The sequence below is a fragment of the Poecilia reticulata genome, chromosome 13 (genome assembly GCF_904066995.2).
Source record: "Poecilia reticulata chromosome 13, P_reticulata-male-v2, whole genome shotgun sequence".
NCBI classification, from domain to species: Eukaryota; Metazoa; Chordata; class Actinopteri; order Cyprinodontiformes; family Poeciliidae; genus Poecilia; species Poecilia reticulata.
The window spans coordinates 12,772,097-12,798,465 of record NC_088842.1 but is presented as its reverse complement, the minus strand read 5'-3'; the positions used below and the strand labels follow the sequence as shown (position 1 = coordinate 12,798,465).

Sequence of the window (26,369 nt, the reverse complement as noted above, 5' to 3'; positions counted from 1 at the left end):
TGGAAATTTTGTTTGGTAGACCTGCAACAACTGGAGGAGAAACCAGCAAAAATATGTACATACTAACTTCTAATACCATGGAAAATAATATGTCAGAATATTGTAAATCTCTGTCACAGTCTCTCTCTGTGTCCCACCAGGCTGTGAAAGCTGCCCTTCCTCTGGTGGTTGATAAACCTCTACTCCCTTTAAAACCTGGCCAGTGGGTTTTGGTGAAGGACACACGCAGACGGCACTGTAAGTTCAGACGGTGGTTGGGGCCTTATATCATCCTGATGACTACTCACACTGTAATAAAGGTCGAAGGACGAGCCGCCTGGATTCACGCCAGCCAGTGCAAACTGCTCACCGCAGAACCACCTGTACCTGAGGGTCCAGACGAAGAAGACAGAACTCCCTCATAGGGAGGGCTTTCAACGACTGCTCACCTGTCCTAGTAACAGGGCGGCGTGAAGAGCAGAACCACCCAGGAAGGGGCAGCAGGACTCCAGGATTTATTTTTGTTTTTGTGGTGTTAAGAAGAAACACCAAACAAGTAAGATGCAGTTACATGTGGGAAATGTTGTGGACACTGATTGGGGTTTCCCTATTAGTAACCATTCCCGTTTCAGTTTGGGAAGCTGCATCCCGACGGCAAGCAGAAAATAAAACTTCTGTTGCGACAACATTATCTTTGGTTAGAATGAAAAGGAAAGCTAACCACGACATTGATCATCAAGGGCCAGAAGACAACGCATGGTGGGCAATTGTGAAGACAATGACAAGGAGAGTTACCAATTCCAGCTGTGTAGTTTGTTCTGTAATTCCACAATCTGTTCCAACCAGTCCGCTGCTGTTACCGGTCCCTGCAACATTGACTGAGACTTTAGCAGTATTCCTAACTATTGCTTCAAATATTTCTCAGGTCAGAAGTGTGTATCCGTGGACATCAAGTGTGAAGATGGGCCCCATAAGGAAACCAGCAGTGGTGGGAAGTAACGAAGTACAAGTACGTCGTTACTGTACTTAAGTACAATTTTCGTGTATCTGTACTTTACTTAAGTAGATTTAATAATGGATACTTTCTACTTTTACTCCACTACATTTTACAGTAAGTATCTGTACTTTCTACTTCACTACATTTCTACAAAACTGTCGCGTTACTCGTTACATCCAAGTCACATTGTGTGTGTTTTTTCCGTTAAAATGTGAAGTTCAGGGACTTAAGGTGGCGCCGTAAAATCCGAGCAATGACGTGACTTACGTGTCTGTTGTCACCCATCCACCCATTATCTTATTTCACCCAATAAGATAATAATTGCATGTTAACATATTACAGTGCCCAGAAAATGTATTCATTTTTTCGCCAAACGTGTTCTGCGACCTGTGGGAATTTAATTCACACGTCCGCCCACAGGAGGTACTGAGCGGCATTGCTTTAACCACAGCAAAGAGGGCTTAAGTAGGGCAGTGTGTGGCTTAAGTAGGGCAATGTGTGAGTAACACAGACTTGGGCATTTACTCTCAGTAAGGATGGTTGTTTATGGTATTTTTCTGTTTTTTGAGTGTTTCTGACTACATGTTGAGGGGTGAAGCTCTTATCAAATAAAGAAAATTCTAATTGTAACACAAAGAGGTGAACATTTAGCTATTTCTTTACTGCGCTGGATCAAAATATAGTTTGTGGAACATTAGAAGCTGGACTGGTTGAACTTCTGGCAGAAGCAGGGTTGTATCTGTCTCCGTCTAAAAAGTCTGTTTAAGATGTTTAAGCAACTGGACTTTTGTAAGGAATTCACATGTATTACTGTTTTAGACAAATATTAAGGTAGGACTAAAGCTATGGAGGGAAAGCTGAGTCAGTTGTCATATGTTTTGCCTTCATTTTGAAATTCATTCAGAGTAGTGACATTTTTACCAGTATCTTATAAAATCTTTTTTTCTGCTGTCTATTTCTAAATTTGCATTCTTAAAGATGAATTGTCAAGATCTCAGATGATAGTTTTTGAAGTCAAAATTTATCTCTGTGATGAAAATGCATTGAAAGGTAGGAAGTCACTACCTTTTATGCCGTTTTTTTTTCTCAATTTACATCTCATTTCTCTGCATTAAATATTTCTTTATAGTAGCAAGTCAACCTCTTTATTACATTTGAGTTTTATTTTACAGCTTAAATATAGTTTAATCACTGAGCTGGGCCTGCAAAATAGTATTTGTATTGACAGCCCATAAGACAACAGTACCTTTTAAATTTAAATATGCTTTTCTAGCAGAGATGTTTTGAAGATAGTGCTTAAAAGAAGTGTAAAATATTGATTATTGGTGTTGGGCAATAAAAAAACCAGCAAGGTTAAGTAATGTTGATACCGAGTAAAACTTTTTAAATGGATTTTAATCAAATAAGAACTCTAAATGTTGCAAATTACTTTCCAAAAGGCATTGAAGTTGTCAGGGGGTGTTTCTGTTTTGGAGCTCCGTCTTGAGCTTTCCTCCACATCTGTGGGTTTGGGGTTTTTTTCCTTATCACTTAACCAAAGTAAGTTCCTGTTCTTTTTTAACCACACCCATAAAGCATCAAGTGTCTGTCAGCAGCACCACCTTCTCAAATGACAGGTTTAAAATATAAGCCAATATACCAAACCTGCAGAGTCCACTGAAAGGCCAAGCAATCATGCCAGAATCTCAGACCAGCATTGCCCCAACCTACCGTGGTTGGTCTATTTTCAACATTTTATGCTGCTGTTGGCCTCTTGGAGCTTTTGCACTGTATTACTCTTGTAAGGTAGGTAATCTTTCAACAGCATTAAAATTAATTTCGCTCAAACCTTTGACCCTTTTTTGTAATTTTTTTAACCTCTACCTTTAAGACAATTATTTACATCTTATGTAATATATTTTAAGCTATATGTTTCTCACAGATGATGGAACTGCTTTATTGTAGTCATTAGTCATACAGTTTTTATGAATGCCAATGCATTAGTGATTTTGTATCTGAATGTGACATGACTGGTGCAAATAGCAAAGATTTCAGCATTATTTTTTTAATCTCCTCTTCATTGGTGCAACTGCATGAATATGTAAGTGATTGTGTTCACTGTTGATTCTAAGGCAAATACTGCAAATGAAGCTGGAGACACCGCCGCAGCTCAGGACGCATCAAAAACAGCAAGGACCCTGAATATCCTCTCCCTCATCTGTGGACTTATTCTCATCCCTATCATCATCTATTACTACAGCCAAAATCAGAAGCATCACTGATTTGTCACTGTAGAAATATCTTCTTCTTCTTCTTCTTCTCCTCCACCGGCAGTTGAAAGTAAATGACTGATCTTATCTACATCTGTCAACATGAATGCTGTCAAAAATATTCTTTGGTACTTTGTTTCACCCTCAATTGTAAAATCATTTAAAGTTTGTTGAGACAGAAAACAGCATTGTTTAACTTTGTTCGGTGCTGGTTGCAAATAAAGAAAACTTGAAATGGCGTTGAGTTGTGCAACTCTTGTTTTTTTATGGTTCTCTTTGAAGCATTATTAGGAAAAATCAGCTGAAATAAAATTCAACTAATAAATAAATATACACATTTCCTCCAAAATGCATTTTCCTTCTTGAAGATGTGTTCGTTTCTCTTTGTTGTTAAACTTTTTTTTTTTTTTCAAATAATCAAACTAATTGTGATATGAGACAGGGAAAATCTGAGTGAACAAATAAATGAGTTTAAAAAAAATATTTAAGAGGAGAAAAAAACTGTCAAAATAAACCTGATAAATTGTGAATAAATTGTGAAGCTGATTTCCATTCTGAACACATGACCATGTTTTTTTTGTTGTTTTTTAGTTTAAAAAAAAACAAAAAAAACCAGTAGAACAAATTGCTTGAATAGGACCTGTTTGACAAAACAAAAATAAGTTAAAATACCTTACGAAGCAGGACGTCTTGGCCAAATTCAAAGAAGTGAATGTGGAACAATGTCTTTCAGCCAGGATGGAATAAATAAATGTACTTAATCTTGTCAAATATTCAGCAACATTTAGCAGTTTTGCAGTGTAAAATAACGGTAATAATAATATACTTCTAAATAATACACAAACACAAAAAATGTTGTATAGCTGCAACCTGTGAGGAGTTGATTCACACTTCCTCCCCCAAGAGTTACAGAGAAGCAAGAAAAAAATGCTTTTAACCACAACTAAGAAGATTTAAGTAGACAACGCTAGTATGAAAAAAATGACTCTTGCATTTGCTTTCAGAAATGTATTCAACAGTGGCTTGCTAACACTGCCATACTATAAGCTTTTATTTGAACTCCAAATGTATACATGAGCAAAAATTGTGGACTTTTTGTCCTGTTTCTTTTTTATTTAGTTGAATCTATTAAAGTATATAATATATATATAGATTATATATCTGTAGATTCAAGAAAATCTACAGATTTTCTTGAACCCAGGACCTTCTTTCTACCTCAGTGCTACCAACTGCGCCACTGTGCAAAATAAATTTTTATTTTGTTCTGGCTGCTTTTTATTCACTTGAATTGAGGATCTTGACTTTCAGAACCAAACATGTTTTTTGTTGGGTTTTTTTTCAAGTTTAGGTTCCTGGTTGCACAAAAGTGAGGAAATTATACAATTGTTGACATAAATTTTAATTTAATGTGTTACATTTTTGGTAAAAGAGAGAGTCATCTTTACACAAAACTGAAAACCTGGAAGTTTTGATTATTATCTGATAGTGATAGGAATCAAACCTTGTATTTTGTTCATATGGCCTCCATCTGAACTCATCTGTTGATCTTTACTTTTATCAGTATTATCTCTTGACGTAGTGGAGGGTCTATGCAAGTATATTAGATAATGATGCTTGTTGGTTCAGCCACTCTGCTCCTCCTGTGGCTCTTTGGCTTCAGAGCTTCTCTCTCTCAGAAATCCTCCAAGATGTGATAACAGAGACGCTTCTCTGTGTTTCACCAGCATTTTCTCTACCTCCTGGACAAACACAAAACAAACACACAACACATGGAAGAAGGAACTGGTTAGACTTAAAAGACTTTAAATCCACATTTAGACTGAAAGAAAGCAGATTATCAGATTTGAACAGAAAAGCAAAAGTTGAGCATCATACTATGCCTGTAGGTTCATACAGAGAGGGACTTTACAGTTCTTACATCTTCGGACAGTAATCCTCTGCTTGGTTTATGAAGCCTATGAAGCAGTGAGACAGCATGGGGGTCTGACAGCGCCTCCTTTAGGTCACCCTGCTCCTGAAACCCAACGCACAAGCTTGGATCCAGTCCAGAACGGATGCTCAGTCTGGCCTGAAAGAGCTCTTGCAAACAGTCCTGTAGAGTCTGGCAGGAAGTGAACAACAACAAAAATTAAAATTAAAATTAAACAAATGTTCTTTTGAAAGCACTTCCAGCTTCAACCTTCAGTTACATAGCAATGAAAATATCGCCGTTATTTAGATTTCTTCAGGTTTTATAGATTTTCCATTCACCTTGAAGAAAAGTCTCTGGAAGGCCGGACTAAAGTCGGCGCTCATGTCTTTGGTTTTAATGTGTGAGAGACAGTGAAGGAGCATGAGAGAGAAACCACCGACACACTGCAGCCTCTGACGGCGGACAAAGAGCGTCTCCTCTGCTTCCTGTGCATAAGCAAAATAAAGTTGGTCATGAATCACTTAATCATCTTGCAGATGGACTGAAACGCAACATGCATGACCCAGTGCTAAAAATAATTTCAGTGGACTGCGTTTTGCTATATTTAAAATATGGATTCAATGAATAACATTAACTGTTTTATGACAGTCAGAAAACTTCAAGGCCTGCAGCCCTTGTTCGTGTAAGCTGAACGCTGGAGCAGTTTGAACATTGACGCCGATTCTGGAACTAACCACAGACCACATAAGCTGGGCCAATGAAAGTTACAGCGCCACCGCAGGTTTTATTTACAAGAAATCTGCCTTGGGTTGGCCTCATTACTTCAGCTCTCTGTTCCCGTAAAAAATATATATTTCTAAAAAATTGAAAAAAGTTGAGCAAGTGAAAGTGCTGTCGTTTATTTCCAGTTTTAAAAACGAGTTTTGTGAAATATTAGCAATAAGGCTATTTTTCTTAAAACTATTTTGGTGAGATGAGTTTGCTGCCAATCCAGCACCATGTGGTCACTGAATCATCACAGACTGTGTAAACTTCACTCTGAACTTTAAGCAGCATAGATCGTGTGACCCCTCCACTCCCAATAAAAGCCCAATAACTGGACGTAATTCTGGATTGTTTACCTTTTTTCAGGTGTCACCTGTGTAAATGTTTTACAGCTAGGAGCTGCTGCTCTTTAGATCAAGATGGCTGCATGGAAATCGAAAGTCTTTGAGATGCAGTCTGAGGTTGGAAAAGAAAGATGAAAGAGAGCTGAAAAAGAGCTACGTGTATTTTGGAGAGATTTCAAGTATAGACGCTGCAGCTACGTGATCATTTCCATGTAATTTTGTTGAAGGCGAGAGAAGAAGCTGTTGGTATAAAGGAGACCCGGCTTTGATAACTTTAGTAATAAATAAAGCGCACAGCGAATTCTATTTCAACCGTTTATTTTTCCAAACCATGGGACAATTTGTAATAAATTGTGTAGTTTAAGATATTTTTTAAAACTAGAGTGATGATGCTGGTCCAGTCAGGAAGCAGCAAAGCTATCACAACCGTATAAGTAACTTTAAAATAAATCTTGGTATATACGCCATCATAAAGCAGTACTTTACCTGATAAAAGAAAGAGTTCCGGAAGGCGTTGTTTACATAGTTGTTGTTTGGCAGGCTCACAGCTATCTGAAGTGAAACAGCTGGAGTCTGTAACAAAAGAAGAAAAACTCGAAGGTATTTTCATTTATCTGAGGTTTTATAGAGACTAACATGGTAAAAGTGCATGTCACTAGTTGCACTATGAAAGGACATACACAAAAATGATTAATAAATAGAATATTCTATGATTTTCTCACAGCCTGAATTAAAAGAAAATGCTAATTACCAACACTTGTGCTTCAAAGCTTATTAGGTTCATGTTTCCAGGCAGAGTGAAAGCTGAGCACCAACCAGTTTGAGATTATGCAGCGTATCAATCAGGAACAATCCGTGCTGGTAGACCAGGAACTCTCTGGGGTTTAGGACTGAAAGGTCCAAAGGGATCAGCTCTCCTTCGCATTCCCACTGGGCATCCAGGACATCCACAAAACCGCTTCCTCTGTCTGAGATTAATCAAAATGAAATTATATAAATTGCGTTCTTCTTTTCTTCAGATGGTAGTTTGACTCCATGATGCAGTGGACTAAAACTGCAATAAGGTATTTACACAATTGACCAAACATCTCCAGTGTTTATGGATGAAAATTTCTGCACTCACTACTAAGTTCGTGTCCAAGTAAACCAGCCTTCCCAGCCCAGGCCTTCAGCCGAAGCTCCAAGTCCTTTAAGAACAGGGAGAGAGGAGAGACCTCCACCAGCCTCTTCCACTGCTCCTCTGAGGGCCACAAATAAGTTCATGAGATGTCTATTCCATAAATGCGTCCTGTGTTTTGATGTACTGTTAGTAAATGTGCTGTTTTGGACTAAAATGTGGTCCTAATGAGACCCTTACTTATATAATAAGGAATACCTGGAGTAGTAGTGACAGCTGCGTGTGTAAAGTGAGCAGGGTCCTTCGTCTGCTGACTCTCTGTAAAGAAACAAGGACCGTCATGAGGATAGTTCCTGGGTTTAGGTAAATGTGCATGACAGAAAAAACACAAACAGCAAAAATCTGAGCGTAGGTAAATTTAATAACCCTAAAGATGTGACAGACGACTCTTTAGATCACATTCATGCTGAAACTGAGGTGAGGACGACAGGTTTCTTCCATCCATTTATCAACAGTATTTGGAAAATATCATTTGAAAGTCGGAAACGAGAGCCAAGAAGCTTTTGAGCTTGTGTCACTTAAAATGATCGAGGGCTGAGATATTTCCAAGGACATAATCAGAAAAATTATAAATGGTAAGGAATAAGCCACAACACCCCAGCATTTATTTACAATTGAAAGTGCTGAAATGTAATACCAGGTGCACCTAATGAGAAATTCATTACTTTAAAGAAGTTTTGCCCTTTTTAGACACCAGACATTTAATTTGAAGTAATCCTAACTGTTGAAGTGAGACTGACCATTGATTGGAAACATTAAAAGAGCTTTAAGAGGCTTTTAGAAAGGAGAATCTAGCGGCCTCTGAGTCTTGTAAGAGGCTTAGAAATGTCTCAAGATTATTTTGAATGAGTTATTCCAATGTTTTGAATGACCTCCACTGGTTGTTGAAGCCTTACAACAGGCTGCTTTAAGTAATACTTTACTTACTTTATTAAGTATTAAAATGGTACATCATTCTGAGAAATTAAATACATCATTTTTGTCACATCTTGTATGACTTTTGCAGTTTGTTTGTGTCACTTTGGGCTCTGTGTTTCTGTGAATCCCTTCGGTTTGCGGTTCTGGTTATTTCAGTGTTTGCTCATGTTCTGACATTGATTGTCATCTGTTCTGCGTTTCCTGGTTTACTCGGCGACGACCGAGTAAACCGACCCCGCGACCCCCTGACCGCCCTCAGTTGTTTCTCAGTTGATCAACAACTCGAGACATCACGAGAACAAACAACACGCTTCTGTTTCGGCATTTAAAACTTAAAGAGAGGAAGGTTTCACGCTGCTTCTAACCAGTGTTCACTGAATTCTGAGTTGATTGTATGCTACTGCTATCTGGAACAGACTGAACAGTGGCTAACCACATTTTGCTTCACCTCACATCATGAAAGAACCATGTACATCTACCATCTACAGAAAGAACTATCTACAGAGTGCACAACATTTTCTACGGGGAGGAGGTTTGATGAGGGCAGTTGTCGTATCTCACCCTGTGAGCGAACACCAGACGATGCAGGCTGTTGCTGTGAGCAGGTCTGGAGGATGCCGTCCTGGGATTCAGCAACATTTACAGGATCTCTCAGTGACTGGGTTGAGTTCCCTTTTGACACACAAGAGAGACATTTACTCTGCTTTATACAAGTGAGGAATCAATTTAAGGGATTCACTGTAAATTAGAGACAGAAATATTGAATTCTAGGTGTTTGGTGCCTATCTCCAATGATCAACGACTCTCGCTTTGTGGGACATTTGTGGGAAAAGTTTTAGCCAAAGGATAACTTTAAAAAGACACAAAACTCCTGCTTTGGTTAAATGTGGACAGGATTTTTTTTTATTAGTGTAACCGTCTGGGCTGCATAAAGGCAAAGCCGGACGTAACTGAAACACCTGGATGCCCGGTGATGTGGGGGAAGAGAGTGATAATAAAGTTTACTGGAAGTTGCCGACATCTGTTTCCAAAGCAAACTGATCCAACCCAATTTTTCCACTTCCTGATTTCAGATTCTTCCACACTCTGATCTGGTCTGTTCTCAGATCACATCAGAATCCAACCGCGACACATATCTACTGAAATCAGTCTGAATTACATTCTCGATGACATGAAACAGTTTGAGCTTGCGAATAGGGACGTTGTTACGCAGCAGACTCCAACATTTAGAGAGCAAAATAGCTATAAATTGACATGAAAATTAATTTCAGAAGTGATTTGAAAAGATTTAATCCTATCACAAAAATAATGACAAGTGATTTAAAAAAAAAACAAATGTTTAATGATGTGAAGGACTTTAAATACACAGTTACACCAGTGGAAACATACAGACTGACGGATATTGTGAGAAGGGCCTGACTGCTGTAATCCCAATAAAGATTTTTGATTATTGAGAAAGATATACATAAACTGCTCTAATTCAGGTGATATGTTCAGTGTGTTCCACCTAAGTGATCTAACCAGGTTAAAAAGTATCACCCTTGTAAAAATTTGGCTCAGCAAAGTTGGCTGAGTCATTGTTCCTGCTTTCTAATATATCCCCCCGAGGAGATATTCTGTCACAGCAAAGCCATTTAAAAGCATTATTTGTATGCCTATAATCTAGTTTTTAAAGTGCACTTTAGAAGGTGCACTTTAGAAGTTTTCAGCAGACCATTTTTGAATAAAATAGTTTTTTTTCTAAATTGTTAATTTGTCAGATATTTATACTCGTTTTACATAGTTATATCATTCTAGAAATGCCTGTCTCCTTTTTAAGCAGAAACAAACCTCTTGGTTGAATGAAAATCAACATGCAACGAGCGTGAACAGGTTTGGGCCTAACTAGAGCTAACAAAGAGTGTACCTTTCACCACTGGAACAGAGCTTGTCCACACTCTGGATGGGATCTCCAGGCAAAACTCCTGCTTTCTCGATGAGCCTAAGACACATCAGAAAACAGACGTTGGCAGTAAACAACCTGTAAACCGTTTAGTTGTCCTCAGTAGTTCCGCGGGTAAAGACCAGCACTGGTGTTTGGATGTGAGATACGTGATGATGCAGTTGGCTGATGCTCTTGTACCAGAGATTTGCTGGTTGCAGATATTGGACAGCAGGTTTGTTGAAGGTTTTTCTTCCAGGATCACATTCAGTCTTTCAAGCAGAGGTACAACCCTCTGCTGGAGCAGAGCCATCATGGTGACGTTTGGCTTATATTCACTGCATTGGACCAGACCGTAGTCTTTGTACCAAAACTGTCCACAAAGTACTGCCTATAAACAGCCAGACAGAAAAATGGGAACATTACAAGAGCTAACAATTGAAGTTGCATCTCAGCGATGAGTAACTGCATCTACGGAGATGCAATTAATCCACCTCCTGTATGTAATGTGTTACATACAATATCTAGCTTTGTTTTTAAACATATATCCAGTTGTCGATACCATGCCTTGTAAATCTTATGAGCACTTCTGTGTCTTCACCTGGGCTGTGTTGGCACGCAGCCGAGAAACATGTCTGACAAAATGGAGCGACATGAGAGCAGAATCCACCGCTGTCTGTGTGGAACAACACTGCTCCCATATTTCTCTGTGCCTCAGCTCTCTGTCCTGAAAACCCAATGATTTTATATTGTTAGTAGCTTATAATCAAAAAGTGCTGTTGTTGAGAACAAACCTAGACTTGTTGAAGCATTTTTTTAGAATTATTATTTCAGGCCAAAAAAAAAAACGTCCCCGCCGTGATGTCAGAATTAAGCCTAGAAACAATTATTCTTACCATCACATGGAGGCTTGTAGACCACTCTCCTGGCTGGGACGTCCACTTCTCATTTTCTTGTTGCAGCTGATCCATGCACACATCCAGCTTATCGAGGCCAGACATAAGGGCTGAGTGCCAACCACACTGCTGGTCCCATTCCTCCTCATCGCCTACAATCAGGCATGGATATTCATACCTTATTGTGCTGCAATACAAATCAAACACTGCAAAGTGGCATTATGCTTGGAAGTGATGTTACCGCACGTAAGGATGTGTAAGGCATGTGGCGGCAGGACCAGAGCCAGGAACGAGCGCTGAGCTGCTCTTCTCTGCACCTCAGTTTGTGCAGCATCCTGCAGCTCGACAGCTGCCTCCTTCAGCTGCTTCCCTGACCACTGGACCTGCAGCAATATATACAGACTATTCATTCAAGCTCAAATAAAGCATACACACGTAAACACAAACATACATCTTCTTGTAAAGCTCAAAGGGCAAAGATGCAGTTAGTAATTTCTGCATTCACTGTCAGCATCTAGAATCTTGTCAAGAATACAGTTCTAAAACAAATATATTGTATCTGTTTTTATTTATACACATTCAAAAAGCTTGAAAAGTCTTGAATTGTTTCCTCCATGAAAGCACTAAGCTCTTCTTTACAAACAGCATAAACGCCCCCTGCTGACCTGATGAGAATTTGCATCTGTGACACTAAAGAGATGCTGGCATAAAGCCGAGTCCAGATCGATGAGGACGTCCTCCTCACGCTGCCTCTGCTGCTGCCAGTAAGAGTTTCTCACACACATTTCCCTCTGCAGCGCCTCCACCTGACACAGAACACGGAAAAAAAACAAGATCCAGATCAGTTATCTGCCTTATCATCCATGTGACTTCATTTACTACATTATAACTTTTGATTTAGGGATTTGTGCACCTACTTGTACACCATCTGTTTGCTCTGCCATCATCAGCCAGAATGAAGACGTCATAGGCACGATGTTTTTGCTGGACACGTCCAGTCTTGCTCCAACTACTGGGGCCAACAGCCCAGTCACTGGATCCACAGCCTGAGCTCCATAACGGATCGCCACCAAGCCTGTCGGGTGCAAGCAGATGCTTGACTCGCTGATGTAAATATCTTGCATAATTATAAAATGAATAAAATGAAGAATTGCAGATTCTTGTTATTATCGACATGCCTTTTCCTTTCGGGTCTTCCATGGTTCCTGCCAGAGGAATTGGGTTCCCAGAGACAGGATCCCTCTGGCACCCAAGCACAGGAACACTCAGACCGGATCCCATAGGGTCAAGATACTCCATCCCCAGGAGAGCTGGCAGACACATATCTGAAGCTGGCAGAGGCATTTCGCCTGATTCATCCCACAAAGACGAGCAAATTAAATAAACTTGATGAAAAATAGACATCATATAAAATCAGGTAAAATAAGGCGGGACAAGATTCTTACTAAAAACAAATTGTTGTTTTCTGAGCCTCAGATGCTTGCTAATGGCCTTAAAGAACTTTACATCAACATTAAAAAGCACCTCTATCACAGAATAAGTAAAGACCTTCTTTGTACTCCATGGTATTTCTAGGCATTTTTCCATTAAGATGAAAAAGTAATAGTGTAAAGGTTAAATTTAGGCTCATATGAGACAAACTGGTCACATGCTTAGTTCTGTAAAGGGTAGCTGTCTGTGATATGTAAAGGTCAAGTGAAAAGACTTTGGGTTAAGAAATGTGTGTTCCTCTTAGGCTTCTGACTCTCTTAAATGTCAGACTTTAAAAAAAAAATAAAGACCCTTTTTGTCTGCACGTGTGTGCTCACTGCTCATTGGCCAGCTCTGTCTCAGTTTCAAAACAAATATGGTGGATAAGGTGAGTGTTCCACTTTCACTGAGACAGGTTCAGAAAGTTTTTTTAAGCTTTTCAAAGGCCAAAGCGGCAGCCTCACTTCTATCAGACCTTCCCAGGACAGACTGAAATGTGTTTATGGAGACATGTACACTCATACTGGACGATCCCTCATTAAATACTTAGAGCCCCCCTTAAAACTCCAGTCATCTTCACCACCCACTAATCATCTTTTCTGTTCTTACTGCGATATAATCTACTCTTCTTTGGCTGATCTTGTCAGGCGTCTGTATTTTGTTGGCTTTGTGTGGGTTTTTCACGTTTTGCAACTGAAAAATAAGCCAGGATCTAAATAAGCAACGGAGAGCAAAGCAACACGTTGAACTGAGGGAAAAAATGGTCCAAAAAGTGTTTTGGTTTTTTTTCACAAGGATTCCTTACCCAGTGTCCCACCGTCCTGCTGCAGATGCAGAGTCCAGTCCAGCAGCATCTCAAACCGGGTCCACAGCTGCAGCCCACAGTGCAGACTCCTTTCCCAGGCCTGTTCAAGTTCCTTGCTCGCAGCTAGAAGATCGTCCAGTCGACCGCTTATGTTCTCGTTGCCCGGATGGCTCTGCATATTTTGCAGAGTCGGGTCTGAACCCCAGTCATCAGTTAGCGGTTTCAGGAGGTCCAGTGCTTTAAGCATCTCAGCCAGAACCTGAGCCAAATAAACATCTCTGTCACTCAAAGGTAATTTATTATGAAGCCACTCTGCAAACGTACAGTTTTAGAGTCGCTGGTTTACTCTCAAAGTCTGTGCTTGTGTTATGTATTTACCACATGTTTCAAAAAACATAGCTCACCAGGAAATGATGAGGGAAAACGAAACACTTTCCTCACCGCTTGGTCGTTTCATGTCTTGGTATTGTGACAAGTATTGCACATCAAATCATATTTTTACTGGAGTTGGAGTTAATCATGTACCTTGCTGTCTAATAATGCTTGATATCCTCCTGCATGAGGCACCAGCTGTCCAGCTCTGATGGTGACTCCTCCTACTCTCACCATCTGCCCACTCAGAGGTTCGGTGAAGACCTCGCCAAGCAGCGCTCCACCTACTGGCTGTACATCTCCTAGAGGACAAGCAGAGCAAGTCCAAATGACAAAAGAGCTGTAATTTAAGTAATAACAGACATCTAGCAACGCTCACCTGTCACCAGATCTAAATGGACCCCAACAGTGAGCACAATGTTCCCTGTCCTGGAGTCCAGCATGGGATAGCCAATTTGTATTGGCTGAAGCAGGCGGGAAAGTGGGCAGGTGTGCAGCCTTCCCAGGGGGTAAACTAGTCCAGTCTGTGGGTGGATAGTCACTGCCAAGGTGGGTACGGGGACGCCTGTGTCTGGATCTGCCGTGGGCATGCCCAGTTGTAACCTATGACCTGGTTTTGGGCCTTTGAGACGAATGCAAGGCAGGGGCAGCTCTGAGGGGCAGGAGGTAGGAAAAGGAAGAAATGGAAGGAGGGGGCTGTCCAACTTTCTGATATCACCTGATGCAGCAAAAAGCACACAAAGTATTTTTCACATTACAATCAAGGAAGACAGTTTATTCAGTTGGTGAGCTGAAAGGAAAATGAGAAATGATTTCAATTTTTTTTTAATGAATAAAAGTCAGAAAAATTTGACATACCTTTGTATTTACTCCCAGTAGTCAAAACCTTTTAGAACCACTGTTCATTGAAAATATACTCATTTTACAATCAGCCTCTATCTGTTTTGCACATCTGGAAACTGAAATTTGTACCCCTTCTTCTTTGCAATCCTAGCTCACAATACTGTCACACCCAGATTATTATACCAACTGGTAAAAAAATAAAATAACTCAGTAGTATTGAGTAAGTGACTTTGCAGCAATCCCTGCTACTGAACAAGCATGTGGCGACAGTAGGCAGCCAACGGCATTAAGTTGTTAAATCCCTCATGTTGTTTTACCGTTCAAAGCTTTTCCATTAATCTTATCCCTGACCCCATGCTCCTTGATCTTTCTGCAGTCTGTTCTCTATCTCTAAAACCTCTAAACATTCATAGAACATCAGACAAACACTCAGATGGGCTCAATCAATTATGTATCTCCTGAAGAATTCAATTTCACATTCATTAATTCAACAATTACGTGGAAGTATTAGCATTAATGGAAATCTCCAGCCATCCTACCACTGGAGAAGACAGTTTGGTGTGCCAGAGATTAATATACGTTGGTGTGTAATGTGTGTATCAACCAAAAAGAAAAAAAGAAAAGCACAAGAACTTCTGAAGATCCTGGTGGTAAGAGAGTGTCATTATGGCCAGTAAAATGGGCCGTGCACTTACAAGGGCTAAAATTGCTAAAAAAAAAAAAAAAAAAAAAGAGGTAATTTCTCCAAATTACTTAGAAAAAAGCCAGACTCCAGTTTGCAAAGGACAAAACACCTATTTGTTAGAGGCATGTCCTGGGCTTTAATGAAATTGAAATTAAAGTATTTGATCATAGTGACCATCACAGAGAAAGCCTGAGAAAACCATCCCAGCTGTGAAGCGTGGAGTTTGCTGCAAAAGAGACTGGTGCACTTCACAAAATAGACAGCATCATGGGGAAAGAACATTACATGTATATATTGAAGCAACATCTCAAATCTTTAGCGAAGAAGCTAAATCTTGGCTGAAGAATCTTGGGTAGAAATGGGTTTTCCTAAGAGTCAATGTGTTAAAAATTGATTTAGGAACAACATAGTCAATGCTCTGGAGTTGTCTTCAAAAACACTGATCTCAGTCTCATAGAAAATATCTGGGCAGGCCTGAAAGGTTTCCAGCAAACTATTGGGTTTGTGGAAGAACTATTTGGGTTTGTGGAAGAATACCCAGAAGATCAGACCCAAATCATACAGTTTAAAAGGCAATTCTACCAAATACTGAACAATTCACATTGTATTTTAACTTCAAAATCTAAAAAAAAAAAAAAAAGTTATTATTAACATAGTTACTTACGTACTTAGTAAGCTCAAATCATTGAGGCAATTCTTTTCTGACCCAAAACAGGAAACTTTAGTCTGATTGATTGTCAGGCAATTGAAAGAAACACCCGTTTTGTTCTCTACATGTCATATATTTTAAATTATTTAGTCGTTCTGCATTTGTACATAATTGTTTCATTATAAAACACCTCAATGTAAAGGATTTTTATTTACCTTTAGGATGCATAATTGTTATTGCAGTTGAGTTTATTTTTATTACCAGCAGCAGATCTTTCCTCTTGGCAACTCTAAGACATTATAGCCATATCTGCTCCAAACAAACTCATTGAGCCCTCATAACTCTGCTGTAACTGAAGCATCCCTGTTTGATCAGCTTCCTCGTTTCCTGTAAATAGCCTGTTGTCTTCTAAGTACATATTTATCGATGCACATTACATATCTCTAAAGACTGCACATTACTTTCAGTTTACCTGAGCAGTAAATTTCCATTATTCTTATCTTTGTGTGAGTATGCATGTTCCACTTATCGTATTTTCCGCACTATTTTAAAACTTTCTTCATATATAAGGCGCACCACATTACAAGGCACATAGAATAGACGCTTCAGTTTGGGTTGGCAATTTGTTCCGTACTCTATTATTATACATCCACACTTGTAAAGAAGTGGTCACCGAGTACTTTATATAGTAGGCTGCCCCAGCCATTGTTTCATTGTTGGTGTTGTGATATTGTGCCCAACTTCTTTCTGGGTAACACAGACCAACCGACATGCTGCCGCCGCTGTCTCTGTCTCTCTTCCCCGCCCCTCTGCCCCCCTGGCTTTAAATTTATTATCAAACTTTATTAACAAACCAGCGTTCTGACAACTATCCCAGCATGCACCGCGCACTTCTTCTTCTACGGGGAAAATGAAGTCGGCGGCTGCTTACCTTAGTTGCTAGACCTGTTGTTGCTCAATATTGGTCCATATATAAGGCGCACCGGGTTATAAAGGCGCACTGTCGGCTTTTGAGGAAATTGGAGATTTTTAGGTGCGCCTTATAGTGCGGAAAATACGGTACCTTAACTCGCTGCTGTGACACCTCAATATTTCTATTCTATTCTGTTTAGTATTCTCTCTGTCTTTAACATGGCGTTTTATTTCATCATAGTATGTGTGGTAGGATAGAATCGGCAGTGTTACCTGTGCAGAGATCCGTAGTAAACACTAATGTGGAACTGACAGGATCATAGGCCACGTTGCCAACGATGGGTAAAACTCTGCCAGTCTGAGGGTGAATGAAATAATCAGGTGGCACTGCCATGGTGTGGCCGCTGCTCAGCAACATGTGGCTTTGAGGGTTTGGCTTCATGAGCCCGGTGACTGGATCACAATGAACCGCAGCAGGGACACGCAGAGACCCGTCAGGACCTGAGAGGAGGCAGAGGTTGAACTTTTTTTTATTTATTTTTATCTAAAAATCCTGATAATACTACCAATTAACAAATCTAACTTGTAAAAAAGTATTTTAGAATAAAAAAGGGATTTATTTAAATAATTTTCCTTCTTGATAGAGGCTATATGTTTTTGCAATTTTTTTGATTCCCCTTTTTAACAAGTTTTGTTTTCTTTGTTGCAGCACAAGTTTTTAGCAGTAGATGGTGCTGTTTCTCCAACATTGAAGAAGTCCTTCATGGTATCGTAGTACTACTTCAGAAAATACTGAAGATTCTTTTCTTCTTCTTCTTTTCCAGGGCTCATTGACTCACCAAAGATGTCGTCTTTGGTCAGGACGGTTCCTGTGTCGGGGCAGAGCAGCTTGGCCCCGGTGCCTTCACCCAACAGCCCCCACGCTCCCTGACGGTGGCACTCTGCTCCCACCAGCTCCCCCATTTCATCCACAAGGCACGTCAGCCTTTGGGTCGAACTTAACATTGGTGGGAAAATATATTTAAAACTACATAGTATTTATTTCAGATCTCGTCAATCCATACTTGACAAATCTTTTACATTTGCTGGTGAAGCTCACAAGAGGCCTGATTGCTGTTGGAAATCTTGGACAGCAGTCCGGTGCACTCCCTGCATCGAGTGGTGAATACACTGTAGACCCGCTGCTTGGCCTGCTGATCTCGTCTCAGAACCTAGAAGGAACCAGTGACATCTATTTCACTTATCCTCTTTGGTAGGTTGTTAATTTTAGTTGTTTGCTTCTAAGATTTACAGTGTTTGGCATTTCTTCCTATTGCCTGCTAAACTGTCAGAGAGGATGTATTATTAAATGCACTTTGTTCTTGATTATTTGGCAGAGAAGCACCACAAAATTCAAGGAACAAGCATATTTAGTTAGATTTATCAATCTGACAAACCTTTATTTATGATTTTACTTTGCCTTTAAAATGTATTCATACTTCTCGATAATCAGTTTGCCGTTCCATAACTAAAATCTTCAAGATATTCAAGGCGGGGCAAAAACAGTGGTAAAGGGTGAATCTTTTAACAATCAAAAACCTGAAACAAATGGAGCCCAATTTAGCCCAATTTAGTCTGATTCTTCCCCCCCAAAAGATGAATAAATCCGTAACAAATCACTTCTGCAGTTTGTCAAAAACCATGACAGGTCAAATCAAACAGGTGGGGGATGGCGTTCTGGTCAGGTGACACTACAATATGTCTGGTGAAAAATCAAATATGCAATCCAAACATAAAGCCAGAGTTACAATGGACTGTTTTAGATACACTCATTGCGTGGATGGCCCAGTCAACGTCCAGATTGAAATACATCTGAGAACCTACAGCAAGATTTAACATTGATATTTACAAGATGGCCTCCATCCAAAATGAGATCAAAAGACCAATTTTATTGTAGTCTAAATGTGCCAACCCGTTAAGAGGTTTTAACCTAAAATACTAAAGTAGTAGCAAATGTTGCAGCTGAGAGGTGCACATTAAATCTGGAGGCGCTGCAGCAAACACGGTGCATTAATTATATTTCTTCACAATCATAATCCCACTAAAACATATTGAAATGTATAATCCCAACATGAGAATATGTGGGAAAGATCAAAATGTAAGAACACTGCACAATGAGACATGTACAGTACCTCAAGCTGATTGTCGAGCAAAGTTCGCAGCTGGGAGGCCAAAGCCCTCCGTCGCCCCATTTCTTTCTCCATCTCTTTTCTCATCCTCTCGTACCCTTCCCCCACCCTCTCCTCGGCAATCATGCCTGGGTGGAGTAGCTGTAGTTTCCCAAGGACTCCCTGATACATCTCTTTTACCTGGACAAACACAAAAACACATTAGAGACCAAATCATCACAAAACTGTTGTAATCTGAGCCTGCAATCATGCAGCCTCAGCAAACATCTCCAGTCCTCAGGAGACATAAGCATTTATGCAGCACCGTCTCTTCTTACATGTCTATCGCTGCACTTCTTCAGGGCTGTAACATTAATCTGTTCTCTAAACTGCATCCAGGCAATTAAATAGGAAGGACATGGGACAAAGAGAAGTGCACAGAAGAAAACAGAGACCTTCGTATGTGATACTTAGCCTGTTTCAATGAACCTGAATGATCTGTGAAACGCATATGAGTAGGGACAGGAGACAGTGAAAGAGAAGATGTGCCCAATCTTTCAGGGCTTTTATGAAATCAATTTAGAGGTCAAGAAGTGAATGTAAAGATGTGCTTCATTAGAATGTTCTTTCATTTTTATGAGAAGACTCCAGCCTCAGGGCTAAACTCAGGGCTGTTTCTCACATCAAACTCCAAAACAAAAAAAAAGGCACCAACAATATCCCCGGTTACTAAAAGAAATATATTTAACACATGGATTGGCAAATTGACAAGAGACAAAGTCCCAAATGGATTTTGTGTTCCTGAACAGTTCTGCTTCACTGAAGCGACAAGGTTAAGTGTGCGAAGGATAAAAGAGGGAATCAGTGTCGGTTCCCTTGCTGCCAGTTTACTTGGCAAATAATCCGGAAGTTTCTACCTCCGTTGTGAGCTTCCCCAGCCTCGTAGTGACAGACAGGCTTTGTTTAAGCAGGAGGCTGTAGAAAGTGTTGCTGCTGAAAGCCTCCAAATCCACCTGGTGCTCATAATCCCAGAACTCATCCAAAACATCCGGGCAGGCTGCTCTTCACAAAACAGGGAGAAACAGGGATAAAAAAAAGGGAATAAATGTATTTCAAATCACGTCAGGAAATTATTTTGAAGAACATCTACAACTTTCAGTAAAAGTATTTGTATTAATTAAGGTTTTTGTGACATTGCAACCATAAATTAATGTAGAGTTTTAGGGTATTTCATCCTGTTTTATTGTGAGTGGATGTGATAAATAGAAAATCACAAAGTGCTACATGTTTGGGGAGATGCGTGGAATCCTTCATTCTTATATTTAGCCCCTCAGATCACTACATTGAACTACCTTTTGTCACATTTACATCTGAAACTCTTTTGGTGTAGGTCTTTACCGACTTTGGACACTGGGAGATATTTTTCTCCCCTTCTTGCAGAAATAGCTCTTTCTTCGATTATAGCTTGCTGTAAATGTCACCCCTCCATTACCACCAGTGTGTGTTGATCTATTTCATTGAGTTTCTGTAAGGTTGACAGGTGTGTTAGAAAACATGGACAAATTTAAGGTATGCAAATACTTTTACAAGGGCCCTTAAATGAGCTGCATTAAAAGTTTATTGAAAGCTGTTGTTCATGTGTGCACGTGTGGGTGAGCGTGCACGTGTGTGTGGGTGTTTTGGAACATCTATTCTGATGTAAAGTTCTGGTTGGTTCTTCCTAGTAATGACATCAAAAGCTGTACAATAGTAAACCGAAGAAAGGGCCCCATTGATAAAAATGCTTGTTTTTCTTTTTCGCTGTTAGTCACCAAACACGTGCCATCAGCTTCGTGACGTCAGTCTTTTTAACAGTAACTGGTTGGATGTGTGCACCACCCAAAGGTCAGTGTCAGTGTTGCGTAAGAAGTCACTGGGGTCCTCAAAGGCCTGGTGTTTGGACAGAACGTGGGGTCGGTGCACGTTGCAGGTGCATTTGTCTAAAGTTGCCTATCTCATTTGAATGTAAGTCGGGAAACAAATTATCTCCTAGGCTTTTAATGAATGGGTAAATAATTGGAGTATTCCACCTGGCTGAATGGAGTCCTTCATTAGCCTAGCCTGTTGATTCCGATGGGTCTTCCTAATTGTGAAAACCCTTGAGCCTTTTGATGCGTAGTCATCCATTTGGTAGGCCAGCTGCAACGAACGATACCTCGTTGCGATTGGCTTCTTTTCCGGCCACCCGTATTCCTGGAACATAATCTACAAACACAAATGTTTTAAAGTTACTATATATAAGATTAGCGAACGTCTAAAACGCTTGTGTGCCTAAAAAAGACGAACCAGCAATGCGACACATAAGCAGAGAACGACCACAGCTCCAAACAACAGCCCGCCGGCGACCAGCCAATCAGGTCGAAGCAACAGATCACGTCTTCTGCTGATTCCCATCTGGGTCAGATGTCGAGGGATGGTTGGGAAGAAGGGTCCAGGCTCATAACACTGGCCCCCTGCGGGCATCACTCGCACATACTGGAAGGCATTGGCATCCGTAGTTAGTGACGCTTTACCATTTATGTCACAAATTGCATTAGCCATCTGCTAACTTTTTTTATGTGCTGTTCTTAGTATTGATCATGTCAATTCAATCCAAACACAAAGGAGAGTTGTTTTTTTTAAGTCAAAACAGCAAAAAATAATACATCAGCTTTTGAAATTAAATGCTTTTATAATATTTTTTTTACGAAATGAAATTATGACGTAACAAAGTAGCTTTAATTTTTTAATTGAGCTTTACCATGTGTTTATGCTGATTGCTGCTAAGTGTGAAGACGTAAACCCCCTGGTGGCTAAAGACCAGCGAAAATAAAGTAGGAGGAGTCCAGGAAAGGGTCAGCTCCTCTTCCAGCAGTCTGAGTGCACCCCAGTCAAAATCGCTGTTTGTGTTGTAGAGATTGTCACTGAAAGAAGTGCAGAGACGATGAACAAAAATGTCCAAACAAAAGTAGCAAAACACTCAAACCTGGAAGAATCCACCACCTGACTTACATGTCGTAGAGCGGGTAATGGCGTGTGCTGACGGTGAACAGTAAAACATCCCCCAGTTGGAGACACGTTGTCGGGTTGAGGACTCCAGTTACTCTCGACAAACTCTGGTCTTCAACATCACTCGGGTCTTTGTTCCACTGTCTGAAACGAGGTTCTCTTTTTGCATCACTGATATTTTCCACACCGCTGATCTCATCTAAAACTTCATAGTCTTCGTCTGTAAATCAGTCATGCAGAACAGCAGTCTCAATAACGCAATAATTTGGTTTACATGTGTGGAGAATTTCCGTGCGTTCATTGCTATTTCGATTGGTGTGCGGCAGTGACAAACCGGCCGAGCTCTGTGTGCGGTCTGGAAACAGTTGCTGGATTTCCTCTGGGAGACCGCTGAGGAGGCCAAAGAGTCCTGCTTCTAGCAGCCGTGATACAGATGAAGAAGAAAAAGGAGGTCATGAGTGTGACAGGGAACCACAAAGAAATCAGCCTTGCTAGATAGGAAAACCTTATTGTGTAAGTGTCTGTGATTGTTTGAAAGTGCGTCTCCACCTGTTGTCTGAACAATGTAGACAGGACGTGAGGGTTTGCGATGGCTGCGGCACTGCAGAGTCCCCCGGGAGTCCCACCTTTCAAAAACCGCTTCCAGCACACCGCCTGAGACGCTTGACACCTGCAGCCACACAATGACAAGTCTTTACCGTTAATAGGTCAATGCAACACAAGAGATGAGGCTGCAGTTTCACAATGAAGATTACAATACATGCATGTATGTATTATCGGAACAGGCTTATTTGTCTATTGTGTTTTATTCAATAGAAAAAAAACATTGAACAGTTAAAATATAAGATAACATTCAGATAACATTCTTTTGGTACATTTTATCAGTGTTACTCTTTTGTCCACCTGACTTTCGTAGCTCCATGTCAGAGCCATATCCTGATCATATATGCACTGGAGCTTCAGGTGGGTTGCTGGCTTCCACCTGCATAGGCCTCCACATGCAGCTCTGCCTGGAGGCTCTCTGCACACACACAGACCCAGCTCCCTGTCATAACCACGGTAGTCCTCTGGTGATTGGCACACCTGCAGAAAAACAGCCAATGCAACTCTTGTGACATGTACGTTCTCTAACTAGTTCCTCTAAATCAACACAACTGTGAAATCACTGCTGAGCAAAAGTCACAGGAAGCAGCTTACGGTTAAATATTAATTGGGTTTATTAAGCTTGGAGGCTTGTCAGGTTCATGGGGTAAAGGGCAAAGACATCCAGGTTGTACTCATTAAACTCAGTGATTGTAGCCTATGTGCTTACTCGACGCGTTCTGTAAACAGGTCATACATATCTTCTGTATGAGTTTCCTGTCTCATATCATTTTGAACAAGATAAACCAAAGACCTTTCCCCTAGTTCTTCCTTAGTGTATGTGAAGGGCCATATCGTAAGTGCAAGCATTTACCTTGTCCTTGCAGTGAAGAGACCACTGGTGCTGGTCCAAGCAGTCCCCATATTGTGTGCGAGACTTTCCATTTCTGCAGATGCTGTACAGCTGCTGCACACACATTTCTCCATTACTGCTGGGCTGGTATCCGATTGTACAGAAGCAACGGCCATCAGTTCTCTATGGGTATAAAAGGAGAGATAAAAAGGTCTAAGAAACGATTTGCCGATTGGTTGAAATGACGAAGACAAAGATTTAATGCAAAGACGAAAACAATGATACTTTCAACTACAGCAACTTTCGTTCTTTATCAGGTTCTGCACTTATGGTTTCTGCTCTATTTCACTTTCTTAGGGGTGCTGCTGGGATGCTACTGTCAACTAAGCATTTGCCCAATCTCTCTGACTACCCGATTTGACCCTTTGCCTACAAACTGCGTGCAACACATGTTCCAACCTATAACCTAACTCAAAGCTTTGTCTCCATGGGGAACATAGAAGATTATCAGACTGAGAACACAGCAGGAAATTCTTTCTGCTTCTCCAGTGTTGCCATAGCCCACATCTTGGCTGCCCCAGTAGACCAGTTTCCATCTTTCTTTCTTTGTTTCAGTTTTTTAACCTCGCCGTAGTCCTGTATTTTCTTTATTGAATGCTGTTTTCACATTATGGTATGGTATGGTATGGTATGGTATGGTATGGTATGGTATGGTATGGTATGGTATGGTATGGTATGGTATGGTCAGTGGCGCAAAAAGTGGGTATGCAACACATAGGGGCGCAGCACCAGAGGGGGCGCCAAAACCCCGCCTGGAGGGGGCGGCGCGCCGATGATCTTTTCCCATACGCTTCAGTGCGCCTAACGCTCCTTCACCTCGCACACATAACGAGGTAAATGTAGCGAGTTTTACCCTCCACGTATCGTCGCCTCGGGGGATGGGGGGAAGCGAGTGAGCGTCGTTCCTTCACCCCAGCGTTCCTTCTCTCTGGGAGGAGGGTTGGGGGCGGGGGTCTATGTTTTCGCATCCACCTGAATAATGTGTAGTTGCGCCACTGGGTATGGTATGGTATGGTAAGGTAAGGTAATTTTATTTATATAGCACATTTTCAGCAACAAGGCAATTCAAAGTGCTTTACATGAATTAAAAGGAAATACATGTATATAAATATAGTTGTGGAAATTATTTTTGCACTCTTCCCCTGACTTATACCTTTGTACAACAAAATTAATTTGTTCTATCATATCTCTGGCCAAAGGTTGCAAGTGTTGTATGCTTATTTATATATCATAAATGTTATAATAAAGGAGGAGAACGATTTAAAAGGATTTATAAAGGTTTTCTATCTTGCGTCAGAAAACTCTCACTTTTAACAGAGATGTTTACAATTTCTGATCCACTTTAAGTACACAGTAAGTCCTTTTCAAGGTTTTGCAGCCATATTTCTACACACAAGTGTTCTCACACAGACAGCCAGGGCCAAATCTCATTCCCTTGATCCTGAGCTGATGAGAAGAGAGGTCAACACCTATGCAACTGCAGCCACATGGGGAAACTAGATCCTTCTGTACAGTAATACTATCTGGAACTCCCTTGGCTTGAAGCTACAGATTGCTTATCGTCTAATATTTCTGAGTGACAGTCAGGAAGTTACTCCTTTCACTGTATTTGTGAGGAAAGGGCAACAAGGCAAAAAATAAATCATAAGCACACTTGGAGCGGATGCTTCTTCACTTTGTAGGAATTGCTGTGCTGATCTTTATGCCTTGTAAAAACACACGAACAACGAACATGGGAAGAAACACCTGAAAACGCTGTCCATTTCCTGAGCAGATGCAGACATCCTGGCCAGACAAAGGCTGCACAGCCATAGGACCACAGGCCAGGGGGGAAGGCAGGCCTGGTCGAGGGCAGTAGTGTTGTGGAGGACACGTCAGGCAGCTTTTTTCAGACACAGCTCCAGCATTTGGCCCATATGTGCCTCTAGGACAGGGGACCGGACTGAAGCTGGCTGGAGGACAGTAGAAACCTAATATGTGCAAAAACATGTCACTCTGTCTTACTGTTGCAGTGATAATAAGAAAAAAAATTCAGTTGGGAAAGCTTACCTGGCTGGCAGTGCAGATTTTCCTTGTTTTGTTGACTGATGTTTCTCTCTTGGGCCATTGCACTCAGTGCCACTGCAAAATGCCAAACCACATGCATCTGCATGTTTGCATAGTTTTTCTTTCAAATACTGACTTGCTGACCAACATTTCCCATGAATTCCTCTGCTTCACACACAAACTCTTGAAGTGATTCATCCACGGTCCATGGTTTGAAGAAACAGACAAAATCAGATGTAATACTCTGTGAGTGTAGTCCATTGACAAAATTCTGCACTCCGATGTTCTCCACAAACGATTATGCACCAGGCAAGTTAGTGTGCATGGCTTTCAGTGGGGAGCTGAATGATTTATAAGGCCAGTGAGGTTAGGTGACAGTGAAAGTAAAGCGACTGCTCAGAGGAAAGCAGCAGGGGGAAAGAAAGAGCACCTGCCTGTTGCTGAAGGATCACCTTACTCTATTTGTTCTTCTCAATCCTACCATGACACTGATTATTGATTTGGCGCTCTATGTGAGTGAACACTGCTTTCCTTTGCTTGATGACTGTTTTACCAAAAGGACCCCTCAGATCTATTCATGACCTCAGTTGAACCTATAGTTTTATTCAGGGCCCGTTTATATATTGGAGCAATTCTCAACAAGTTCTTATTTCAAAGCATTTTCCAAAACAACGTAGTAGTCAGAGAGTACTTTCTATCCGATAAAACAGAAGACACTACTATGTGTGATTTGTCTGTTGATGGCAAATGTTTGCATCCA

At 40.7% G+C, this 26,369-nt stretch overlaps 1 protein-coding gene and 1 long non-coding RNA gene across 5 annotated transcripts; one reads left to right on the top strand and one right to left on the bottom strand.

The window, feature by feature from the left end:
- The first annotated feature begins 2,562 nt into the window (after nucleotides 1–2,562).
- LOC108166818 (uncharacterized) lies at nucleotides 2,563–3,464 on the top strand. The gene is made up of 2 exons (XR_001777217.2): nucleotides 2,563–2,761; nucleotides 3,088–3,464. It is a non-coding gene; the product is annotated as an uncharacterized LOC108166818 (long non-coding RNA).
- A 1,142-nt stretch (nucleotides 3,465–4,606) lies between these two features.
- LOC103474588 (uncharacterized) lies at nucleotides 4,607–25,935 on the bottom strand. Of its 4 annotated transcripts, none has more exons than XM_008425680.3 (34): nucleotides 25,613–25,935; nucleotides 25,310–25,533; nucleotides 23,525–23,686; nucleotides 22,972–23,151; nucleotides 22,618–22,738; nucleotides 22,403–22,483; nucleotides 22,072–22,288; nucleotides 21,821–21,983; nucleotides 21,367–21,555; nucleotides 21,111–21,285; nucleotides 19,959–20,098; nucleotides 19,066–19,242; nucleotides 17,975–18,105; nucleotides 17,734–17,891; nucleotides 17,168–17,395; nucleotides 14,185–14,523; nucleotides 13,959–14,107; nucleotides 13,434–13,692; nucleotides 12,337–12,507; nucleotides 12,076–12,233; nucleotides 11,824–11,964; nucleotides 11,400–11,541; nucleotides 11,159–11,310; nucleotides 10,864–10,989; nucleotides 10,464–10,653; nucleotides 10,248–10,322; nucleotides 8,903–9,013; nucleotides 7,622–7,681; nucleotides 7,370–7,486; nucleotides 7,063–7,214; nucleotides 6,733–6,819; nucleotides 5,476–5,622; nucleotides 5,144–5,326; nucleotides 4,607–4,964 (listed from the first exon to the last, which is right to left on the bottom strand). In XM_008425680.3, exons 1-34 carry the CDS (start codon nucleotides 25,713–25,715, stop codon nucleotides 4,848–4,850), a joined length of 5,325 nt encoding a protein of 1,774 aa, XP_008423902.1. In that variant the 5' UTR covers nucleotides 25,716–25,935; the 3' UTR covers nucleotides 4,607–4,847. The 4 variants fall into 4 exon arrangements, with proteins under 4 accessions (XP_008423902.1, XP_008423904.1, XP_008423903.1 ...); XM_008425682.3 differs by having other exon boundaries at nucleotides 12,337–12,489; XM_008425681.3 differs by having other exon boundaries at nucleotides 22,403–22,477.
- Nucleotides 25,936–26,369: the final 434 nt, after the last annotated feature.

Excerpts from the sequence above, each read along its gene's own strand:
- LOC103474588 (XM_008425680.3), bottom strand. The coding sequence starts at position 25,715 with ATGCAGATGCATGTGGTTTGGCATTTTGCAGTGGCACTGAGTGCAATG. Across the intron at positions 21,556-21,820 it reads GCAATCAGCATAAACACATG|TATGTGCGAGTGATGCCCGC; the intron begins GTAAAGCTCAAT and ends AATGCCTTCCAG. Across the intron at positions 10,990-11,158 it reads CTACAAGCCTCCATGTGATG|GACAGAGAGCTGAGGCACAG; the intron begins GTAAGAATAATT and ends TTGGGTTTTCAG.